Source organism: Leptinotarsa decemlineata, unplaced genomic scaffold, assembly GCF_025532065.1.
Source record: "Leptinotarsa decemlineata unplaced genomic scaffold, Ldec_3_MD MMD2_tig00001019_RagTag_RagTag, whole genome shotgun sequence".
NCBI lineage: Eukaryota > Metazoa > Arthropoda > Insecta > Coleoptera > Chrysomelidae > Leptinotarsa > Leptinotarsa decemlineata.
This window is the reverse complement of record NW_027412557.1, coordinates 7,752,309-7,774,814: the sequence shown is the minus strand read 5'-3', so window position 1 is coordinate 7,774,814 and position 22,506 is coordinate 7,752,309. Positions and strand designations below refer to the sequence as shown.

Below are 22,506 nucleotides of genomic sequence, written 5' to 3'. Positions count from 1 at the left end.
TTTGAACGTCTTTCATAACTAAATGCTGTACAAAAAATGAACAGGACAATGGAAAATATTTCCATTGCCACTATCTGCAAAAGTGATGAATTTCTATTCGGTTAATGGGGCGGTAGACGTAAGTTTTTGTTAATATGGAATACAAAAAACGGATTCTCAGATATATTAACTCTACAGAAAAAATTGGAAAACGGCAACTCCCTAAGTTGTGTTTATGTAAATATATATTTTTTGCATTGATAATATGGTTTACTTGGGAAAAGGATAATCGTTCCATCACATAGATGACAAACTTGCTCGGAACGTGGTTTACAAGTAAGCTATCAAGCCTTAGTAGGAACCATAATTGAACACTTTTTGAATCGAGAAATTTAATTAGGAAAGTTTTACATATTATGAATTGAAGTTACAGGATACTACCATAAGATTTCTAATTTTTGCATTGAAACCGAACCAAAGTATCCTGAATTACAATTAAGACTCTCTTCAGTTTGATCATCCTAGCAAAAAACCTACATAATGTCTATTGAACAAATACATTTACTGTTCCAAATTCATAAATACTTCTGGAAAGAAAATCAAAATCAACAAAATAATAAAATGAAAGATGCCGATTTCCTACTTGAGTAAAAAAGACATTCAGTTTATATCAAATTGATTATGTTTGTGCCTATTTGAAAAACTATTCTCAAACAACTTTTAATGAAAGATTTGTATTGGGGTTGGATAGTTCTTTCTCTTGACCTCAAAATATTAGATGCTGCACGAAATGGAAAATCACTCGAACCGAAAAACCCATATTCTTCACGAATCTGGTCACAGTAAATGTTTCTTTCTAAAAAGTAGTACATCATGAGAGTTTGCAAGAAATACAATAACTGACATTCTCGGCAAACTAAATGGAGTTAAATATTCCTAGCGAAGCTAGGACCAACGCGGGACCGAATTTTAACATTCTAATGTTACTGATATTATTAAACGATATTATCCTTAGAATGTGACAATACCAGCCGCTTTTGATGCGAAAGTGAAAAATATCTTTGTTTGGTTTTCATCACTTGTCATAATCTGAGAACAATGTCGTGTATTAATAGCAGTGATATAAATGGATCCCTTGATATCCCTAAAAGAGCTTTGGTGTCAAGCCAGCCATTACATTATTAACTATATTTGCTGTAAAAATATAAGCTTTAACGTGATAGTAGGGAAGTCAAACGGAAACAAAAAAACAGATGTCATTGAAAACTGTATCAAGAGTTGAGGAAAATACAAGAAACCACCGATTTTTTATTGAAAGTGATCTGAAAGGAATAGTTTTGGACCATTGAAAACCTCTTTAAATCATTTTAAAATTACACCTAAGAGAAAAAAATTCAAAATTTTGATTTGTAAAGGTGCTTACTTACTACTCATTTGATGCAATATTCAGAGTGATGATCATCGGCGTAGATACAATAATAAAGAAATATTCTCGCAGTTCTTGGATCATACGACAAAATTCGCCGAGAATTGTATAATGCAAATTTTCTGAAGACACTAGTTGTTATCTATACATTTTTACTTCCAAGGTGTCTATACAAACAAATTAATGCCGACAAATCTGGTGACCCTGAAAATCATTCAATGTTGCCTCTCCTCCAAATCCAGTGCTGTGAAGAAAGTTGGTCTAACTGCTGGCGAACTATACTGACAATACAATATAGACAGTTCGAAGCTACAATATAGCTTCAACAAAATGGGTAGATCAATATTTTTGAAAACAACCAGGCTGCATTTGGGGAGACAATGTAGATCGTCAAAAAGATCGTTGGAATGAATACCACTGAAAAAATGTAAAAAAACGCAATGAGCCCATGTATCGCCTGGAGTGAAAAATCTATGGACGAATTTCGTCAATTTCTAACGCGGGGCGTTAGAAAACCTCAGCTAGATATCGAATCACTGGTGGAGGTAGGAGTCTTCATTGATGACGCCTCGTCCTGAGGTTCGTACCTGTATTTGCAAAAGGATGTATGACTTTGATCCCGTTCAGCGTTACTAAGGGAGTTTCGAGTTTCCTTCACCCTCTCGGTGAAGGAAGCCTCACCATAGGGCTCTGCTGTGATGATCCTTGATTCCCTAACTACTCTTAGAACGCTTTATGGACTATGAAGTTACCAAACAATCAGACCTTCAGATGCTAGAGGAGAACGTCACTGTATATAGGCCCAGAGTAAGAGCTTCTCAATTTACCAACTTTTGAGTCTTCTAATAAACCTAGGAGGCTAGGCGGTGCAGCCAAAAAGCAACTTAGCGCTTCCCCATGAACAGGATATTTTATGTTATGACCACACCAAATTCTTGAATAAAAAAGCATAACCTGCATTAGGAAAAGAATCAAACTCCTTCTGAGCAGGTCAGTGAACGCTTACGCTCCAATGATAATTCACCTAAAGCAGAGGCAACAATACCCTTCATGGCTGAATCTAGTGTATCGTCCGATATAGTTGACTCACCGATGTCCTCATGGAAAGGTAGCTGAGGTTATTGAGATGGGAATTTTACACCTTGAACATCCGACAATTTTAGTATCTACCAATCAAGTGAAATTTTTTCAGTATGTCACTTTCGCGTGGGGGTGAGAGGAAGTCGAAGGGCCCTTGTATTTTCCTCGACGCAGTTTCAGTTCCTTGGTTTCATTCATATTAGACCATAATGATATAATGACTCATTTTCAACGCCTACTCGATCATTTTTTGTATGTGGACTGAACATTTCCTAGCATGCCAATACTTGCATTTCTGGAGATTTATGATGTACTAATTTTTTGTTCAATTGGAAAATTCAAAGTTGATTGACCTATACTTGATAGATCGTTAGCTCAGCTGATCCCAGAGCGTTTTCTGAATTTTGATCGGCACAAGATCAATGTTTTTGATTGTTCCTACGTATGAGATATAGTAAGTTAGATGTTTGATTCACGAGGGCCATAGATAACCTTAAATGAAATTGCACATCCACTTTTATTCAACGTTATATTTCCAAATGATATATCTAGTTAACAGTATAAATTGATCTTGTATATATGCTTATGAGAAGAGTTCAGATTTGGAATGAATCGAAAACTGAAACCTGCCTTAATTGTTTTTGACGGATTTCAATAGAGAAATATTTGAGTTTAGTATTTGGAAAGGAAGTATTTGGATTTGACTGCAAAATATTCTTCATCATGAAACTAAAACAGTTGAATAATGTGGAAGAACAGGTGACAATCAACTGAATATAAAAATCGTCAAACACCTCTGATGATTGAAAATGCCCGTGTACTTTCATATGTTCAGACGCAAACACCAATATTTGTTGGACATTAATGGAAAGTATGTATGTATTTAGCAAACAGAGAAAATCCGTATACGCCCGGAAATCAGCTTTACCAGAGGTCTGTCAGTAAATTTCATCAAAATGTGTATATATGTGATTAACAATATAAATATGTACAGTACACACAGCAAGTCAAAACAGTACGAGTTGTACATCGAAAGAGAAGAACCAATATTACATTGAATGAGAAAATAATATTATATCCTGTTTGCCCCCAACAATTTAATGTTCTATTGACTGCAGAATTCAGGATATTTGTGAATCGCCAGAAACTTCCTCGTTCAATGTATATTGTTGAATTGATTCGACGAGAATCCTCCACGAAAGCTATTTACAAAATCAAATGCGCAAACATCACTTGCGTTTCAAATTTATACCACGATCACGGCCACTTGAATTAAGTTAGTTATGTGTACCTGTAACAAACGGCCACTACGGCAAAACAAATGAAGACACCCTTTACGACGCCTACCAAGATGAAAACCATGGATAGCGTGCTCAGATTGCCCTTTTTGTTGGCGCCTGCGAAACAGTACACCCACGTTCAAAAATAATGTATTTCCTAATGGATCTTACGTAAACGGGAATTTTCAACTGAATGTATATGAATACAGGAAAACAAAGACCAGGGTATAGTTGGAGAGTTGTTACATTATTCTTGACCAGAAATGCTGAAGGGTATTGTAATGAGAAGTTTAGTATTGCTCTCTTATATTTTAATAAACATTGGTAAATTCTCCGAGAAAGAACTGTTTTGCCTAACAAAAAGTAAACTACAATATAGTCGTATTTTTAGGAGGTTTCATAATGGGAGGTAATTGTTTACTTTGAGCGTAATCTACGAAAATATTGCACGAAATTGTTTTCCATGTTTATGAAATGGTCGGGATGTTAATGAATTTACTTTTATTCTTTACCTCCTCTACTAAAGCAGTAAAGCATTGTCTCTTGATGAATGTTTGTATATTTTTGTGAATAATTCAGTTTTGTATGACTTCTTATTGGAAAACTACTTATGTTATTTACTTTAACACCAGCATATTAGTCACTTACGTAATAACTATGAAAGTAACGTTGAAGTAGTTTTTCATGGATATACCAGACTAACGTGTCTGATACAAATCGTAGATACATTAGTTACACTTCAATCTCTTATTTATCTGAAGAATACATCACTCTGAATATAACTGAACATACACTTCTAATGCAAAATTTATAACCTTTATATCTTCAAAAGCACGCAAAAACAGAAACTCTTCTTGGATAGGGAATAGAGTATGATCAAACCATACAACTCCTACGATTGTTCAACACCGATCTAGAATGTTACTGGTTGTTTTCGAAAGTTCTTTACTATTCCCGAAAATTCCACAATATAGGTACATTTAGAAGTACTCAGTTTGAGAGCAACAGATAAATGGGAAAGTTTTTTTTAAAGATTATTAAGTTATTATGGTAAATTAGAAAATGAGCATGAAATATAAGAATTGAAACTGTCCATGTTTTTTACAACTTTTATTTGTAACTAACGTTACTACAGTTTCGTCCTATAAGGACACTTTCAAACTTATACATTGAACTAAAAATGATTGATCACATTAGTCCTTATATAACAGAGGTACTTATCTTAATTCAGTACCTGAATTTTGTTCACCTGTGAAAATGTGGATAAGCTAATTTGAAAACCAGTAAGTGACCTAGATCGATTTGATCTTTCAACGGTTTGCACCCGCAGTGTTTATGCTTATGAATTTCCAAGGATTCCTAATAATTGAGTTTGCAATCCTTCGTTGCATAGTGCAACATTTCCGTATCTAATAGATTCGAGAACTTGTGGTTGCCTCCCAAGGAATGGTTTGAAAATGTCAAATCATTTTCACCTAGTCTGAAGGACTTTTCATGTCCTGCATAATGTTCTGATAAATTTCGACTACATTGTCCCACATACTCACTATTACACTCCGGATATTAAGCTTCTAAACTCCAGATTTCTTCAACTTGTCCACTTTATCTTTGGCATTGAAAAGGAAATCAGATAACCTGGCATGTGGTTTGAATGCCACTTCCACATTGGTCTTTCTGAAGAAACCCGCAATTATCTCTGTTCTTTTACCAAAATATGTTAGTTACACATTTCTTGATTTCTGATTGTTTGATCTGGGGGTACATTAATCTGTAAGTAAATTTACGGCTTTATTTTCTGACTAACTTGTAATAATTATCTGTGTAATTATTTTAATTTCTCTGGCTAGATTGTTAGCAGATACAGGTAGTGAGAATGCTCTATGCAACATTGAATTTTAGGCTGCTAATTTATGACTGTCTGGATGTAAAGGATCACTTGGGATGGTAATGTCTGTATAGCTATGTTTTCTGAATATATTGAAGTGAAATTTATTCTGATTGTGTGTGATGGTCAGGTCTAAGAAATTATTCTGTTTCTTTATCTCTGATACGAATATGAACTGAATGTTTCTATTAAGATTATTCATGAATGTTATAAATTGGTTCAGCTGTCGTGTAGTACCTCTGAAAAGAGCCAGAATATCGTCTACATATCTGTACCAAAAATGAATATGTTTTTTACCTGGTCGGAATTCACTATAGTGGTCTCCAAGCGGTTCATAAATATGTCTGCTGAAAGTGTACTAAGGGGTGAGCCTATTGGTAAACCCGAATCCTGATTTAGGCACACATCGAAAGCTGTTGAAATTTCAAAAGAAGTGATATGGTTCACACCGAAAACCGAGATAGAGAAACAGATACATTTCTTAGACATGACCATTACATACAATCAAAATAAATTTGAGTTCAATATATTCAGGAAATCAGCTATACAGACTTAACTTAACTTACAGTTAACTTACAGATTAATAAACCCCCAGATCAAACAACCAGAAATTAAAAAATGGGTAACTCCAACATTTTTGGTAAAAGAACAGAGAACATTGCGGGTTTCTTCAGAAAAAACATCCATATGCCAAGTTATCTTTTCAATGCCAAAGATAAAGTGGACAAGTTGGAGAAATCTGGTGTTTATGAGCTTAAGTTCCCGGAATGTAATAGTGTTTATGGGGGACAATGTGGTCGAAATTTCTCAAAACGGTATGCTGATCATGAAATATCCTTCAGACTGGGTAAAAATGATTCGACGTTTTCAAACCATTGCTAGTGATGCAACCACAAGTTCCCGAATCTAAACGATACGAAAATTTTGAATTAAGCAAGGAAGCGGTGCAAACTCAATTATTTGGAATCCTTGGAAATTCATAAGCATAAACATTGCGGGTGCAACCTGTTAAATGATCAAATCGGTCTAGTTTACTCACCAATTTTCAAATTAGCGTATCCACATTGTCACAGGTAAACAAAATTCAGGTAGGTACTCAGTTAAGTTAAGTACCTCTATTATTAAATATAGTGGTGTTATATGAGGGCTAATGTGATCAATAATTATTAGTTTAATGTATAAGTTTGGAGGAAATGTCTTTAGGTATAGGACGAAACTGCAGTAACGGAGTAATGGACGTTCGATTAATAAAAACAATACTATGATTTTCAGTCGTCGCCCACTCAATTCAAGTTAAAAATTGTTTAATAGAAAATAATTGAATATTTTTCTTTCGCTTCTAGGAACCGTCTCTTTATTCACCCTGAATATACACATTTTTATCACGTACTAGTTTATGGTTACATATTTTTGAGTGATCCATAAACATAAATGAGTAATTAATATTTGCACGATTTTGCCTTCAGCAAACTTGAAAACTGGTAGTTTGGACTCAAAACTCAAATGAATTTTCGACAAGAAATCATATTTTTCTCGTATTTGAAATTGTATTATACACACTTTCAATAAAACATACCAAAATATTTGAACTGTGGCCCAAAGTGTAGGTTGAAAAAACAAAAAGTCCACTGGAGATAATGACATTAGCAAGTAGATATCGTGTGAAATATGTGTCTTTTCTTATTTGATTTTCCCCGGAACGGGTAGAGAGTCTTTGTCTACAATGATGAAGGTTTATACTAGAGTTAACTAGTGCATATATATAGTGTGTTCCAAAGTCAACGACACACTTTTTGCGTTCCTGAATAATTTGATTTTTGAAACATAAAAATGTAACCCTCAATTCAACCTTATCCCTTTGAATGTCTCATATTTCCTGTCTATTTCTGTTGTTCTGTTGTCAATTTTAAGTTGGAAAGAAGTTGTGTGCTACCTCATTATGGTCTGCACATATTTTACACAATATTTTTGAATGTGAGTGTACATATTTGAGTACCGAAAAACTATGGTAGCACTTAATATGCTCTGTGTACGTACTATAGATTAGTTTGATTGGATAACGATGATGTAGTAAATTATTGATGGAATAACCATTGAACGGCAATTTCAAGTTTTTGATTTGTCATGTTTCTATCAAATTGGAATAGAAAACAAGTACTGATTCATTATTTTAAACGAATTTCACTTTTGAAAATGTTTGGCGATTTCAGTACTGAATGTATTACAAAAATGAAAGTGTCATGTATTTACTCCATCATTGTTTCATGTAGAGATATTCAAAAAACACAATATAGCATTGAAATAAGTGGTGACAGATCAACACTTTTTCGTTAAATGTGGTATTTTTTCAACTACTGATTAAATTAATAACTTAGATATAGTAAAATACATTCAGAACGTACCGTAGGGGGTTTCTTTCTTTTTCATGTGATCCTGGAGATTGGTCGGAGAAATATCAGGAGGCGGCGTGGCAATTGGAGGGGCGGGGGTTAATTCTACTTGGATTGAGCAATCGGTACCAGTCCACCCCAGTTCGCAGAAACACTTGTTTTGATTCGTACAAAACTGAAATAAGAACAGTTTCAAAAATTTGAAAAAACGTTAGAAATTATCTCATTTCAAAGTTTCTTTCGTTTTGAGTTTCACCGAAATAGATCACACTTTAGGAATCTCGATATTCCAATAATTTTTATTTTTCAGTTGAATATTTTCATCAATAAGAAAATGACTCTTCGTGGTTAATTTTCGAAAATATATTTCTGCAATTAGATAATTATTTTTGTTTTGTCATTGTTTCATTTTACAAAAAATCTAGAACATATAATTTGCTTTGAATGTTCGGAGCTATTCGTTCTAGTATTTGTTAAATAATTTTTCCATACGTGGAACGATAATAATACGACGTTGATTTACACAACTTTATATATAACAATATATTTTAGTTTATGTGGAAAGGGCGAAGTATCACTGAAGTGTTTTTCAATTTAACCTTGAGAACGATATACACGTAATATACGAGAAGTCTTCTAATATTTGATTTTGTGACAAGAGTAAAGTACTTTTATTTTGAAAAATCACGGAAAATGTTATTTAGAAAAGTTATTCAGCATTGAAAAAATACATCTAGATTTGAAGTCATGCCTATCTAAGTGGAGTTTTATTTTTATACCAATTTTTTTAATGGGGTCTACAAAAAAAATTTTGCTAAAACGATAAATAGACAGCACCCTGTATATGACGATTCATTTTAAAAGCCTGTAATATTACGAATTACACAACTATGGTGTTAACCACGGTAAATGTTTTTCAAAAGTAAATTAATTTTCAAAGTTTTTGGTGCTAAGTTATTTTTATTTTTTGTTATCACCGAAAATTACTCAAAATTATACAGTATTGTAACAAAAACCTAATATTCAATAATATCAAATCACAAAACATCAAAATACAATAGGTATTTCTGAACAAACTTATTGATTTCCTGGAGATTTTCTTGTCCAAAATAAGTTTTTCAAGTAGAATCTCCAGAAAATTAGTGAGTTTGTTCCGAAATACCTATTTTATTTTGATGTTTTGTGATTTGATATTATTGAATATCGAGTTATTGTTACAGTACTGTATAATTTTAAGTAATTTTCGGTGTTAACAAAAAATAAAAATAACTTTGCACCAAAAACTTTGAAAAATCAATTTACTTTTCAAAACAATTGACCGTGGTTAATACCATAGTTGTGTAATTTGTGTAATATTACAGGCTTTCGAAATGAACCGTGATATACATGATGCTAGCAAAATATTTTTTTCGCAGTCCCCATTAAAAAAATGAGTAAAAAAATAAAACGTCACTCGGATACCCATGACTTCAAATCTAGATGTATTTTTTAATGCTGAACAACTTTTCTAAATAACATTTCCCGGGATTTTTCAAAATAAGAGTACTTTACACCTGTCACAAAATCAAATATTTGAAGGCTCCTCGTATATTACGTGTGTTGTACTGTATTTTGTTAGTGCATGTTTAGTTTTAGGGGATGCACAAACTTCTATCAGAAATAACTTTTTTCGAAAAACCCTTAATGAATAAGTTTCCCATATGGTGCATATTTTGGAGATGACACTGTATAATGAATATATATATATATATATATATATATATATATATATATATATATATATATATATATATATATATATATATATATATATATATATATATATATATATATATATATGTATTGCTTTTGCATTAATGAATGTGAATTGAAATAAATATAGTAATAAATATAGAGAGAGTTATACATTGAAGGGGGTTTATTTTTAGGAAACATCAGTTTGTGGGGAAAAAAAGGTTTTGGCTTTCTTCTTCTTCATCTTCATACAAAAAAGTGTGAATCTTTCTAAGAAAAGGAGAAAGCGATCAATTTCGAAAAGGTAACTCTATACAAAGATGTGTAGATCATGCAAAAAAATAACAGCTATTTTCATATAAACACTGAATACTTTCGAAATCAATCCCGTGTTAGGAATCACACGTTAAAAGGTAAGACCTTGTTAGTCCTTCGCTCGAATGAGTTTCGAATTTTGAGAGTTGTCGTTCGAAGGAGAGAGACAGCTGATTAACGAAAAACAGATTTTAACATATTTTCAACAGAAATACTTTCATATGAACACCGAGTTATACAAAAAACCCTCTTTTGTATTCAGTTTTTATTCCAAACATGAGTATATTAAACTCATTCTTGATATAAAGTCGTGATTTTATGAATGGGTTGAGTGTTTTTTCTTATAATGTTATCCAGATTTGGTGCTGAAGAGTCGATAAGGTAAAACATCAGATGTCTACAAGTGAAGAAGACAATGTTCCATGTAAGTAAAATTCCACTTCTTTCATTTACTATAATGTGTAGCAATCCTGTGTCTGAAAATTACTTCCTTGCATAAACTACGCATTATTTTAATCGAAATTCATTGATTCCCTCTTTTTGTTTGGAAGATACCCATATTTTTTTGTATAAGGATGGACAAGTAGAAAGAAAGCCAGAACTTTTCTTTCACAAAGATATACATATTTTTGAATGTCTTTTTATTGTTATTCCGCTTGTTTTTGAAACATGATTTTTGAGAAAGAAATCATTGTCCGAACGATGTATTAAAAATCATCGTGGAATTCACAATTTTCCATTTACTACAATATTGAAAAAAAAACACATTAACTTATTTTTTTGTGAATAATTATCTTTTTTTTTTAATTTTTCTACAGCATTTCTAATTAGAAACCATGATGAATCGTTTATTTTCTCAAGTTTTCCAATATAATGTTGAGAGAAGAACATTTCGGTTCACTAGACGAAAACTCAAAATTAAAACTTATTTTGCGGCAAATTCAGTATCTTATAGTATCGTGAAGTTTGCTTAATGTATTGTCATCTACCGTTCCCATACACACAACATGGTATAAATGAAAATTTGTATCCCACTGATTTTCTGGGTTTGTTTGCCGTGATCTGGAGGTTTTTATACCTGACATTTTGTCTACTGCAGTAGCCATTATAGAAGGCGATGAAGCTACGCATGAAGTACGAACTAGGTGTATGGAATACCGAGAGGATAACTAGGGCACTTCAACTGTTGCCCCATAGTCTTTGATTATATCTATGACAGTTGTAGACGAAAACTCAGGCAGAAAAGTCACAATTGAACAGAACAAAATCCGGAATGGTAGGGAGTACATAGTTGTATGATGTTCTACCAAAGGTTTCGTCTGCAACTGCAGCATACATCTTCAGTGGTGTATACATTGATTTCGAAGTCTACGCAACTGCTGCTTCTAATCTACACTTATTGGTTCAAATTTGGTTTCCCTTTGAAAGGTTTGAAAGGTTTGAAAGAATCATGGTTATTTCACAGTGCCATATTTTTACCAGAAAATAATTGCCCTTCTTTCTGACATCAATGTTGATTAACATTGTCGTATTTGTGCAAGGTTTTTTCGATTACGATATTGATTTGTTTTCTGAAGTAGGTATATCTGGGGCAAGTTTTGCACTATTCGACCATAGTCGAATGAGCAAAACTTGCCAAGGCAATATGGATCGTTAAGGTATGATGTATCCCTATTATAAATCGTTATGGTTTTCTGGGATTTTTGAGGAATAATAAATTAGAAAGCTGAATCTATTTTGGGTGACACTAGCCTGCCAAAAATGGATAGATATTTCAAAAAGACTGCTCATTTCGCATCATTCTACCGGAAACAAATTGTATTGTCATGTTGTTATTACTGATTTGTGCACTTTATCAGGAAACTTTTATAAAAAAGAAACTATCTTCATTGTTAGCTTGCTAATTGGAGATACAAATAAAAATATCTGAATTTCATCATTCTTACCCCGTGTCCAGAACACTCTATGCTAGCATGATTTGAAGGACATTTTTCCTGCTTAACGTGAGGAAATATGCTGGTACAAGTTTGATTAAGGCAAATGAGGTTTTCTCCGCAAGGCGTGCCATCTCGTACGAGTCCCAAAAGTGGTAGATCCTCTTCATCTTTTCCAGTTTTCTGTCCCGTTGTTGTCCTGTGAATAGATCTATTATTTATGTCCCTTGGGCTTCTCTACTGAATTTTTAAAGTACTCGGATGGAGTGTCAGATTATCAGGTATATGAATATAACTGGAGTTTTATCCCAACCCCAAACATTATTTACTAGTCTTAAATTAATTTTACAATGTTGCCTTGATTAGTTGTCAGGTGAATCTGGTGAATAGAATATTATTTCAAGCTATATAATATACTATTAGGTAATGGTCCACCATCGTCATTGGACACCGATGGTGGACCAATACCTAATAGTATACTATAAACCTTGTTGAAATAATATTTTTTTTATATTTATAGATAAGGCAACAGTGTAAGACGCAGATACCTAGCAAAGGTATCTATGGTGTAAATAAGGACAACATTGTATGTATATTTAGTTTAATTTTCCTCTTGATGATGCTCACTTGGTGGTAGCAGGAATTATCAAGCTCATGACAACATGGTTACTTTCATAAGTTATTTACAAATCGACGGTGTTTCAAAACATGTTCCAAAATGAATGCAGATATTGATTATTCAAACGGAGTTTGAACACGGACAGTGTGACCAAATCATTGCCAGAACTTGCAGAAAATTCAACCGAATGTATTCTGAATTGACGGGAGGAAGTTTGTAAGATTACAAAATAATTCACTTAACTGTGGCTGAAAGTTGAAACCGCCTTCAATATTACCAAAACCTGTTAAGGCCAATACTATTAACGTTTTGGCATATTTTTTTGTATATCCGAAAGCTTCCATTCCCAGTGCAGAACATTTTTTTGGAGGTATCACACACTTTAGTAAAACGGATTTTGAAAAATCTCGAAATGCATCTGTATAAATCAACCAAGTTTAAGCTCTCAAACTAGAATACTTTGAACGTAGAGTGCGTTTTTGCGAATTCCTTTTAATACATATATAGAAAGATCGGTAATTTTTGTCAAAAATAGAAATGAACATTTTTGGGCTGATCATAATCTTCATATGACAAAAGAAACTAGTAGTTTACGCTTGAGTTACATTTTATTGTATGATTTTTACTATAAAGGATTTTACAAAAACCGCGACTCGTGTTTCGCTATACAATAGCTTTCTCAATCGTAAACTAGTAGCTTACGCTTGAGGAAACTATTGTATAGCGAAACACGTGTCGCGGTTGTTGTGAAACCCTTTATAGTGAAAATCATACAATAAACTGTATTATTTAGTTTCAATATGGATTTTCATCAAGTATCGGCCAGTTCTATCCAATTAAAGGAAAATTTCACCTGAATGTTTTCTGTATTTTGAAGAACAATGAAATTAACTTTTTTATTTATCAAGACTTACTAAATGCGGAGAGATATATCCAAATATTAGGAACAACTGTTACCATTTCCTAAAAAATTTGCTTTTAGAGAAATATAGGAATATGTGGTTTCAACTGGATAGAGCGCCAGCTCATTTCAATTCGGAATTTTCCAGAAAACTTCACGAACAGTTTGATGATCGTTGGTTTAGGCGTTTAGGGCCACGGGATTGGCCACTGAGATCACCCGATCTCACGCCACTTGACTTTTTTATGGAGTGTTTTCGAAGAAAAGGTGTACAGCACTTCAGTGCCTACCGAAGAAGAACTGCGAAGTTAATAATAACCTAACCTTACAAACTTCCTCTCGTTCATTGGTGTCCATTCAGGATACATTTGGTTGAATTTTCTGCAAGTTCTGATAATGACTTGATCACTTTGTTTATGTTAGGAATGACACGCTTAAAGTTAAGACCTCATTAATCCTTAGCTCGCACATTTTAAAACAGATTTTTATAAACAATTTTGACTTCTGAAGGTTGTCATTCGTACGGGTGCGACAGCTGGTTAACGGAAAAACAGAAACACAGACAGATGTGTAATAAATAATTTCATAAGAACTTCGTTTGAATAATCGATATTTGAATTCATTTTGGATGATGTTTTGAATCACAGTCGATAACTATTTGTGAATTACAAATTCACCACTGCTACCTAAAACCAAATAAAAAAAAAAATAATGTTTCCCGAAGAAGTGACTTCATAAAGAAAACTTCATGATTTAGGTATAGGGACATGATATATCACTTCTGAGCATTTTGCATAATCTTTTAATTTATCGAGTAATATACAACAGGGTGTTTCATTTGAGAAATGAACTTTTGACCACTTTCATGTATAATGGAAATAATAGTAATTTTAGCACGCCCTGTATGATATGGAGTCAATTTTTTGTTGTTAATTGAATATTTCGAGATTATTCAAACTATCATCAAAATATTAGCTTTTCATGAATTGAGAGGACTGATGTACTCGAGTTCAATTAGGGCTATGTTTTGGACCATATTTAGCACAAATTAATTTTAATGTCGATAACCGATAGAGATAGGTACAAGACATTATCACCAGAAAATATTATAATTTGAGAGCGCTTCCAAAAATGTGTTAATCAAAGGAGTGTTCTATTTAAAAAAATAATGTTGCTAGGAGTTTTTGATAGAAGTGGCAACGCCGCAATGCAGAAAATATTTCAGATCGACAGAACAGGTAAGAAAATGTAAGATGTGAAATTTTCAGAAGAATCCTGCCTTGCGTTTATCATAAACGTCTAACCTACCATCAACCGTGAGTCACGCTGTATAAAAAGTAGAATTATTTTGATAAATATATCTCCAGTTGAGGAAATGAGTCGAACAAAGAATAACAGAATGCTTACAATGATCAGTACAATCACACTTCTTGACGCTGAACACCATTTGAACTATTGAGTGCTGTTCAATATATAATAATCCATGTAGACTCTACCCACAGTTGCTTTACAAAACAAGGCTGAATAAACATAAAGTACATAAACTCATTTTATATTCATTTCCTGAATAAAGCACTAATCCCATGAGAAACTGAAATGATAAATGCGTCAGTGACTCTGATTTATTCCTATTTTCGAGGGATTGAAAACAACATTGAAATTAATTTTTCATCTGTAACATTCTGTTTTGTTTTCATTCTCACAATGAATTCATAATTATATTCATTTATATTTGGAGAATGTACTTTTCTATGTATGAACTACTGTGCTGTTGCTCATAACGAACTATCATCTACTGTTGAGCAACACGTTTCTGAAAATCAGGTGAAGGAATTCATTAAATATTCGGTTGACTACCGTCTGCACTCTTCAAAACAAGTTGTATTATATGTTTTGTGTTTGAATTACCTGTTACAGTTCGGGTCCTGTAAATAACATTTATTTTTCTTGTGGTCAATAAATAATATGATAATTTTCAATAGGCATGGTGTTCCTCAAGGTTCAATTCTGAAGGGCGTTCATCATTCCTCATTTATGTCCTTGACCTCATGACTTTATGCATAATCTCTCGGCTATTCGTGTAGTCATTTATGCAGATGACATACATTTCCTTGTCAGTTTTGTCAAGTCTTGTAAAACAAAGAGATGAATTAGGTATACAAACAGGTCATAACATGGACCAGAAATAATCATCACTGAATGTAACTAAAATGGCACAATGGCATTTAGTGGTAATAATCCTAAAAGTTTCTACGTGTGCTAGAATAATGAGTTTAGAGTTTCATTTTCTTTAAAAATAGCTGTTGGGTATATCACTATATTGTTGTAAATTATGCCCTAAAGAAAATAATGCCGGCCGCCGCTGGTAGCCATAAAACAATTGTGACGTTGCCTAGACTGCGCGGCTGTTCGATGTTCCCACCAGTTCGATGGAATTCCGAATAATATTCTATCGGCTTCGATGGATTTCTGAGGAATTCTCCTTTGGTTTGTCGCATATGAACGCTAATCAGGAGCATGTCGACTATGTCGACATAGTCAAGTTTCGCGATCAGTGCGGTGCAATGCGATCTAATGAGGCTACAGACATTTGAATATTAGTTGAAGTTTTAGTTAAATTATTTTGTTGTGAAATAAAGTTAAGTTTGATTATTCTACAGTGTAGTCAATTATATTGTTGAATCCACGGGGAAAAACGTAACAATATGATAAATTCACTTATGCTTCCCACATCGATACTTTCTACTGAAGGGCTGGGAAATTATCATTCATGAGGTTTATTTGAAACTATTTTTGAACTTTTATTGTGCAGTAATTCACTGTCATGTGGTATTTGGAACTGTGCAACGGGCTACGATGCCTAAAGAATTATTTTACTACAAAGTATGGTGATTTGAACAATTAGAATGGAGGTCATCGTTCAAAGAATTGCATTAATATCCATTGTCCGTTACAAGTAACAAGACGGTTGCTGAAAGCTAGACAAAACATATTTTTGAATTTTGTATAATAGGGAAAAACTTCTACCAAATATGACACTTCTCAAACGATAAACAGCTAATCGGAATAGTTCAATGCAAAACATTATGTTGATTGTTTTGGAGTTTGCTGTGATTTTGGTTGTTCAATTGTGAATTTTTGAATGTTTTTTTGGTGCTACTATTATAAGATGAATGAATGGGTAAAATGAGTCACCTTCGATAGTGTAAAGCACAAGAACCCAATAGACGTCGTATCTGGACGATGAACTTTCCTATTGATTGATTGCAGTGCATCGCTTTGGGCGACTGGTAACCATGCATAAACGATTACTTACTTGCACTCATATTCGCGCCCTTTGATCGAAATTATCGTTCTCGAATGATCTTGAGACTGATCCAAACCAGCGACGACAGGATATCGGTTTCCATGTTGGCACTGGAGGGACCCACATCTTACATTTTCAGGCGAGCATTTCAGAAAACGTCCAGTAGTGTCACTGCCGCAATGTCCATTTATCGATCCCTTCGAATTGAATTGTTCGAAACATTGAGTGTCTGCTGCTATACCTCCTGCGAAAAAATTATTTCAAAATTTTATTCATTATCGCATTGAAAAATTATGTGGTGGAACTTGACAGCCTTCCATCATAGTACTGGACAAAAGTACCTGGCAACAAACACAGTAGAACCTTCATTAGGGAACCGTCCGAGAAAAGAACCAAAGAACTACTTCAATATAGTAGGGATCGGCTCAGAATAATTACAGGGTTACTAACCGGTCATTGTCCGCTTAGAGGACACCTGAATAAAATGGGGCTGTACAACGGAGACCTCAGCTGCAGCGAAGGGATAGAAACAGCTCTACACATCTTATGCGAATGTGAGGCACTGAATCACAGGAGGCAGGCAATATATGGACGTACAAAATTACGCCCAGATGAATATGACGAACATCCAACAGGGAACCTGTACAAACTAGTACAGGGAACGAGACTGATGGAATGGGTGTCTTAAAAAAACGTCTTATTATATGTGATGGAGTTTGTCGATTCCTAATGATAATCCATGAATTATTCAAGTAACACGTTATTGTGAGATTTTCACTTGGCATTTCAGAAAACCGCAACACGTATTTCGCTATACGCTAAAATGTTTTCATACATATGAAAGCTATTGTATAGAAAAACAGGTGTTGCGATTTTGTGAACTATCCAGTGAAAATCTCACAATAGAGTGTTACTTGAATAAGGGTTTTATCGTTGTAAAACTCCGTTCTAGCGGCCTAACATTCATTTTTTCTATTTTATTGCTTCAAAGGAAATAATTGATGGGAACCAACATGAGAATAATAAACAATAGTTAAAAAAATTAAAAAAATACACTTGAATAGCAACACAAACTGAAAAATAAAAAATATTTCGAAACTAATTTAAGATTGTGTATAATAACTAATGACTTAATAAGTCTGAAACCAGAATAAATCTATTCACACACTTTTTTACCCAAACTCTTTTAAAACAGAATACATTTTTTGTAACTAGATCTATTCTGATTCCAGACTTATTAATAGTCATCAGTTTCATCAAGCCATAGGACTTATTATCGATTTCGAATTATTTTTTATTTTGTGTTGCTTTTGAAGCGTGTCTTTTCAGTTTTTTAAAATATTATTCATTTTCCACTTTTTAGTTTGACTTGCTATTTCAGGCCCATTTGTTTTAATATAAAATATTTACTCATGCGCGTATATATTTGTCTCACTGAAGTTAGTCAAAATCGAGTCCAAAGGAGTCGGTTACAAACAAGTGAAGCTGATAAAAGCGTGTTAAGAAGGCGAATCAACATTCTCGATAATGATACAATTCACATCAAATACAACTCAACTAATGGAAAAAACAGTAGTATGAAATTTTTGCCGCCTGAAACTGTACCTACACGAAGAAAGAAAAACACTACCATAAATCGGAATTCCCCAAGGGAGAATTCTCGGGCTTTTACTATTCATATTTTATGTATAAACGATATGAATAATACCAAATAAAACAGCATATAATTATTTTTGCGTATGATATAAAGCTCTTAGTATGTGGTGAGAATTTTTCAGATATGGTGGTGTAACAGACAAATCAATGCTAGTTGCCTATTTAACAGTCACCACAGGCAACACATTCATTGTTTCTATCAGCAAATATCTAATGTCAAAAAACGAATTATGTCAAAAGAGTCAAGATTTGACAATAAGTAGGTACTTGAACCTAATACCAGAACTGTTGAAATTATTCTCATTACAATGGTTAGTTCGAATGAGTTTCTCAAAGATAACTTCATAAAGAATCACTTTTTGTTAAATGCGTCAAAAATTATTGAGTAAAAAAGTTTGATCTTGGAATTCATGAATTGATCAACCATCCGGAGAGATTTTTTTAATTGGTGCTTGTGTTAGTACCAGCATATAAAAAAACTTTGAACATAGGTCAATGAAACGACATATTCTCAGAGCCGGATTTAGGGAAGGGCAGGCAGGGCTACTGCCCCGGGATCTCCACAGGAGAGGGGCCCCCACAATAAAAATGAAAAAAATATCAGCAATTTTTACTTTTTTTCTCCTAAACATTTTTTTTTTGCATTTTTACTAAGAATACTTGAACAAACATAATACTAAAGTTTCCATTTACTATCAGTATTTGATTTGATCGAGCATTTCAGTGGCAGTACTGGCATTTGATCGAGCATTTCAGTGACAATACTTTATTTAATATGCAATAAATAATTTGTACCCATGAGTTGGAAAGAAATTAATGAAATAAGTAAAAAAACCCTGAAAAACAGTTGACCCTGCAGGTCATCCTCAAAACTTCCCACTTCTTCGAGCTCAAAATTTTAGGAATTAATTGACGAAATCACTTAAATGGAAATTTTTAAACGACACTATCCATTAAACGCGTCGATTTTCGCCTGTATCCCTTTTTTTCAGTGGGAAGTTGAAATTTCAACTTTTGTAAAAAGCTAAAAAACATTTTTATGGGGCCCACAACTATTTTTCAAAGCAAAAAAATTTAGGGCCTCCAGACTTCCAAATCCGGCCCTGTATATGCTAGAACCAATAATGAATAATCACACAGGAAATCAACAAAAATCATGTATCAATCTCACTTTGAATCACTTGATAATATTCACTAAAAAATCTGAATCGGATCATAAAATAAATCTCGGTTTTCCCTAATGGAGTAGAATTGTTGCAATAGGACTAACCGTATCCCCAAATACGTTCGCACTGCAACGTCAATGTAGGACAAACTCCATCGAAACAGTACCCACTCTCTTTCTCACAGGGAGTACCGTTCTTCTTGAAAATATCCACAGGACATTCTCCAGAAACTCCTGTACACTGTTCTGGCAGATCGCACTCATTGGTCGCTTCTCGACAAATTACACCCATGTCTTTCAGTTGACAATCTTCACAACACGCACCCGAAGCACACTGCGATTCTTTAGTCAGCTTGCAAGTTATTGGATCGCAGCATGGGTTATTTTTGTGACAGTTTTCGATGCTTCCACAATCACATTCCTCGCCATCTTCGACTATGCTGTTGCCGCAAGTCCTGTGATCCTGAATAGAAGAGAGAATACCGTCAATTTACTGATGTTCCAGATTTCTCAATAATAATAATGATAATTTATTCGTCACCAATAACAGCAAAAAAAAATCAAGTATATGATTACACATAACAAAAATGATTTTCAATAACTCTACCAAATTTGAACTTTATGCCTGAAATGACATTACATTTAGAAAGAAAGTTCAAAAACCAAAGCGCATTTGGTAACTCTTTGAAAAGCCAACGCTTCTGGATTAGAGTCCAGCATATTATACTTCACCTGGTACGTAGTCAACTATTTTTAGTCATTAATAAAAGTCTCACGTTCAAATCCAACTTAACAAGAAAACTGAAAAAGAAGAAAACTTTTTTGGATATACCTATTTGATGGAATTGAAGCATATACTGCAATATATAAAGCAATAGATATTCTGCAATCGATTATTTATTTGAAGAACAAGTGTTTTAGCCAAAACAGATTGGCCAAAATGATATTGATTGAAATAAAACAGAGAATGATGCGGATCATTCAATTTTTTAGTCAACTCTAGATTGTGATCTTCCATGATGTGAATGTTGTAGCATGATGTATATTCCAATCTAGTTGTCAATGTTGTTAATGCTTGCAACAGCTGCAAAATTAGAATAACTCCACAATCAAAGAATTAGGGATAAACTGCTTGTCAATCCCAACGGGTCTAGATTCTTCTGGTCGGTAGCTGAAGCTGTTAGTCAAAACACAAGCTGATTGTTCAATTGCAACAACAGCCATAGATAAAGCAAATATACTAGCTGAACAATTTGCATCCTACTTCATGATTTTCCAGGAAAGGCATCACTCACTTTTCCCACACTAGAAATTCACAATGACGGAAATTACTTTTCGACAGCGGCTAGTCAGGCGAATTTTGAAACAGATCAATGTCAACAAGGCCTAATAAAGTCCTAATAAAGGTCTCGTCATCGTACTTAAAAAGTGCGTCAATGAACTCGCACCAGTATTTTGCAGACTTTTCAATCTATCTTACAAGGAAGGGATTTTTTCGTCGATGGATATCTCTCGAATACTTTTACCATCAACCCTGGTGTTCCGCAGGGATCCATATTGTCTCCAACCCTCTTTATATTGTATATCAACGACTAATTGAAAAAAAATCCTATATATTGCTTTGCTGACGATAGCATACTTGTCATAATTCCATTTGGATTCCAGGACATGGGCTGCAGATGCACATCTTCACCGGCAGCAAGAGGTTTCATATTTTAATGAGGATCTAAAGGTGATTTCGAATTGGGGTGAAATTAACGAGGTTCAATTCAGTGGTACCAAAACCCAGGCATCGGTTTTCTCCAAAAATATAAATGTCTCCGAACCGGATAAAATAATGCCAGGACACACAATTCCGCTTTCTGCTTCGATGAGTTTACTATGGGTTAAAATGGACATCAATATCTCTTAGCACAATCATGTCGCTGGAATTGCAAAAACTGCTTCTCAAAAGCTTGGGACACTGTTCCGTACCAAAAAACTGTACAGGCCCCAGCAACTTTTGATACTTTATAAAGCTTAGGTCAAATCCTTTTTGGAAGGTAGGTGGTATTTCACTGGTTTGGAAGAATTCAATTCCATGTTATTCATTTGAAGTTTTCAGAGATGAGAGGCAAACTAATATATTTTTGAAACAGGTGAGTGCTTTTCTTCTAGTTAGTTGGATGTTGAAAATTTTGATTCAATCAACAGAAATTTTTCTTAAAATCGTTTTGAACTTTTATTTTAGGTCTACCCATGATTCTGCTCCGAAATAGATGGCGGTTTCATCAGCAAAATTGTTTTTGCTGAGTCTATAGTGAGTATATGTGAAAAATGATACTGGCCAAGGCTGTTCCTTGCAGCACAATGAGATATATTTTTTGAGATTTATTGTTGATTTCAATAACTTCCACATACTGAATGAAATCATTCAAATAACTTTCAAAAAGGTTATAAACCATGTCCCGTATTTCGATTCAAAGTTCAGACATTCTTTACTTACCGTGAGCTCATTTGGTTTGTTGAGAAGGCAAATTCCGTTACCCGTCCTCAACCTATCGATGTAGTCTGATTTACTGCACTCAGAAAATTTGTAAGGCTGTACGTTGTTGAGTCCTACTATTGCTTGAGCCATAATGCATCCATGCCAATCCCTGCAGGAACATTCCTGCCTTCCATCGTCGTGACCCATTCCAATATTGTGACCTGCGGTACAGTTGAAGAATTATTTTATTTTAATACTAGCTTTCGATTATATTATTCGCATTATTTGGTATTTGCATTGTCTTACATTTTTTGCATTACTGTTGCGTTGGAAAGGCATTAAACGTTTTATTTTCAACAATTATGTAT

The 22,506-nt window shown here is 33.8% G+C and overlaps 1 protein-coding gene across 1 annotated transcript in view; it reads right to left on the bottom strand.

Moving 5' to 3' along the window:
* Positions 1-22,506, bottom strand: part of mmd (disintegrin and metalloproteinase domain-containing protein mind-meld) — a 389,133-nt gene that overhangs the window by 47,721 nt on the left and 318,906 nt on the right. The window contains exons 10-14 of the mRNA XM_074175455.1: positions 22,157-22,359; positions 19,777-20,134; positions 16,860-17,094; positions 12,036-12,234; positions 8,053-8,215 (exon numbers count right to left, since the gene is read on the bottom strand). Of these exons, the coding sequence (XP_074031556.1) occupies positions 8,053-8,215; positions 12,036-12,234; positions 16,860-17,094; positions 19,777-20,134; positions 22,157-22,359 (1,158 nt within the window). The remainder of the gene's footprint in view (positions 1-8,052; positions 8,216-12,035; positions 12,235-16,859; positions 17,095-19,776; positions 20,135-22,156; positions 22,360-22,506) is intronic.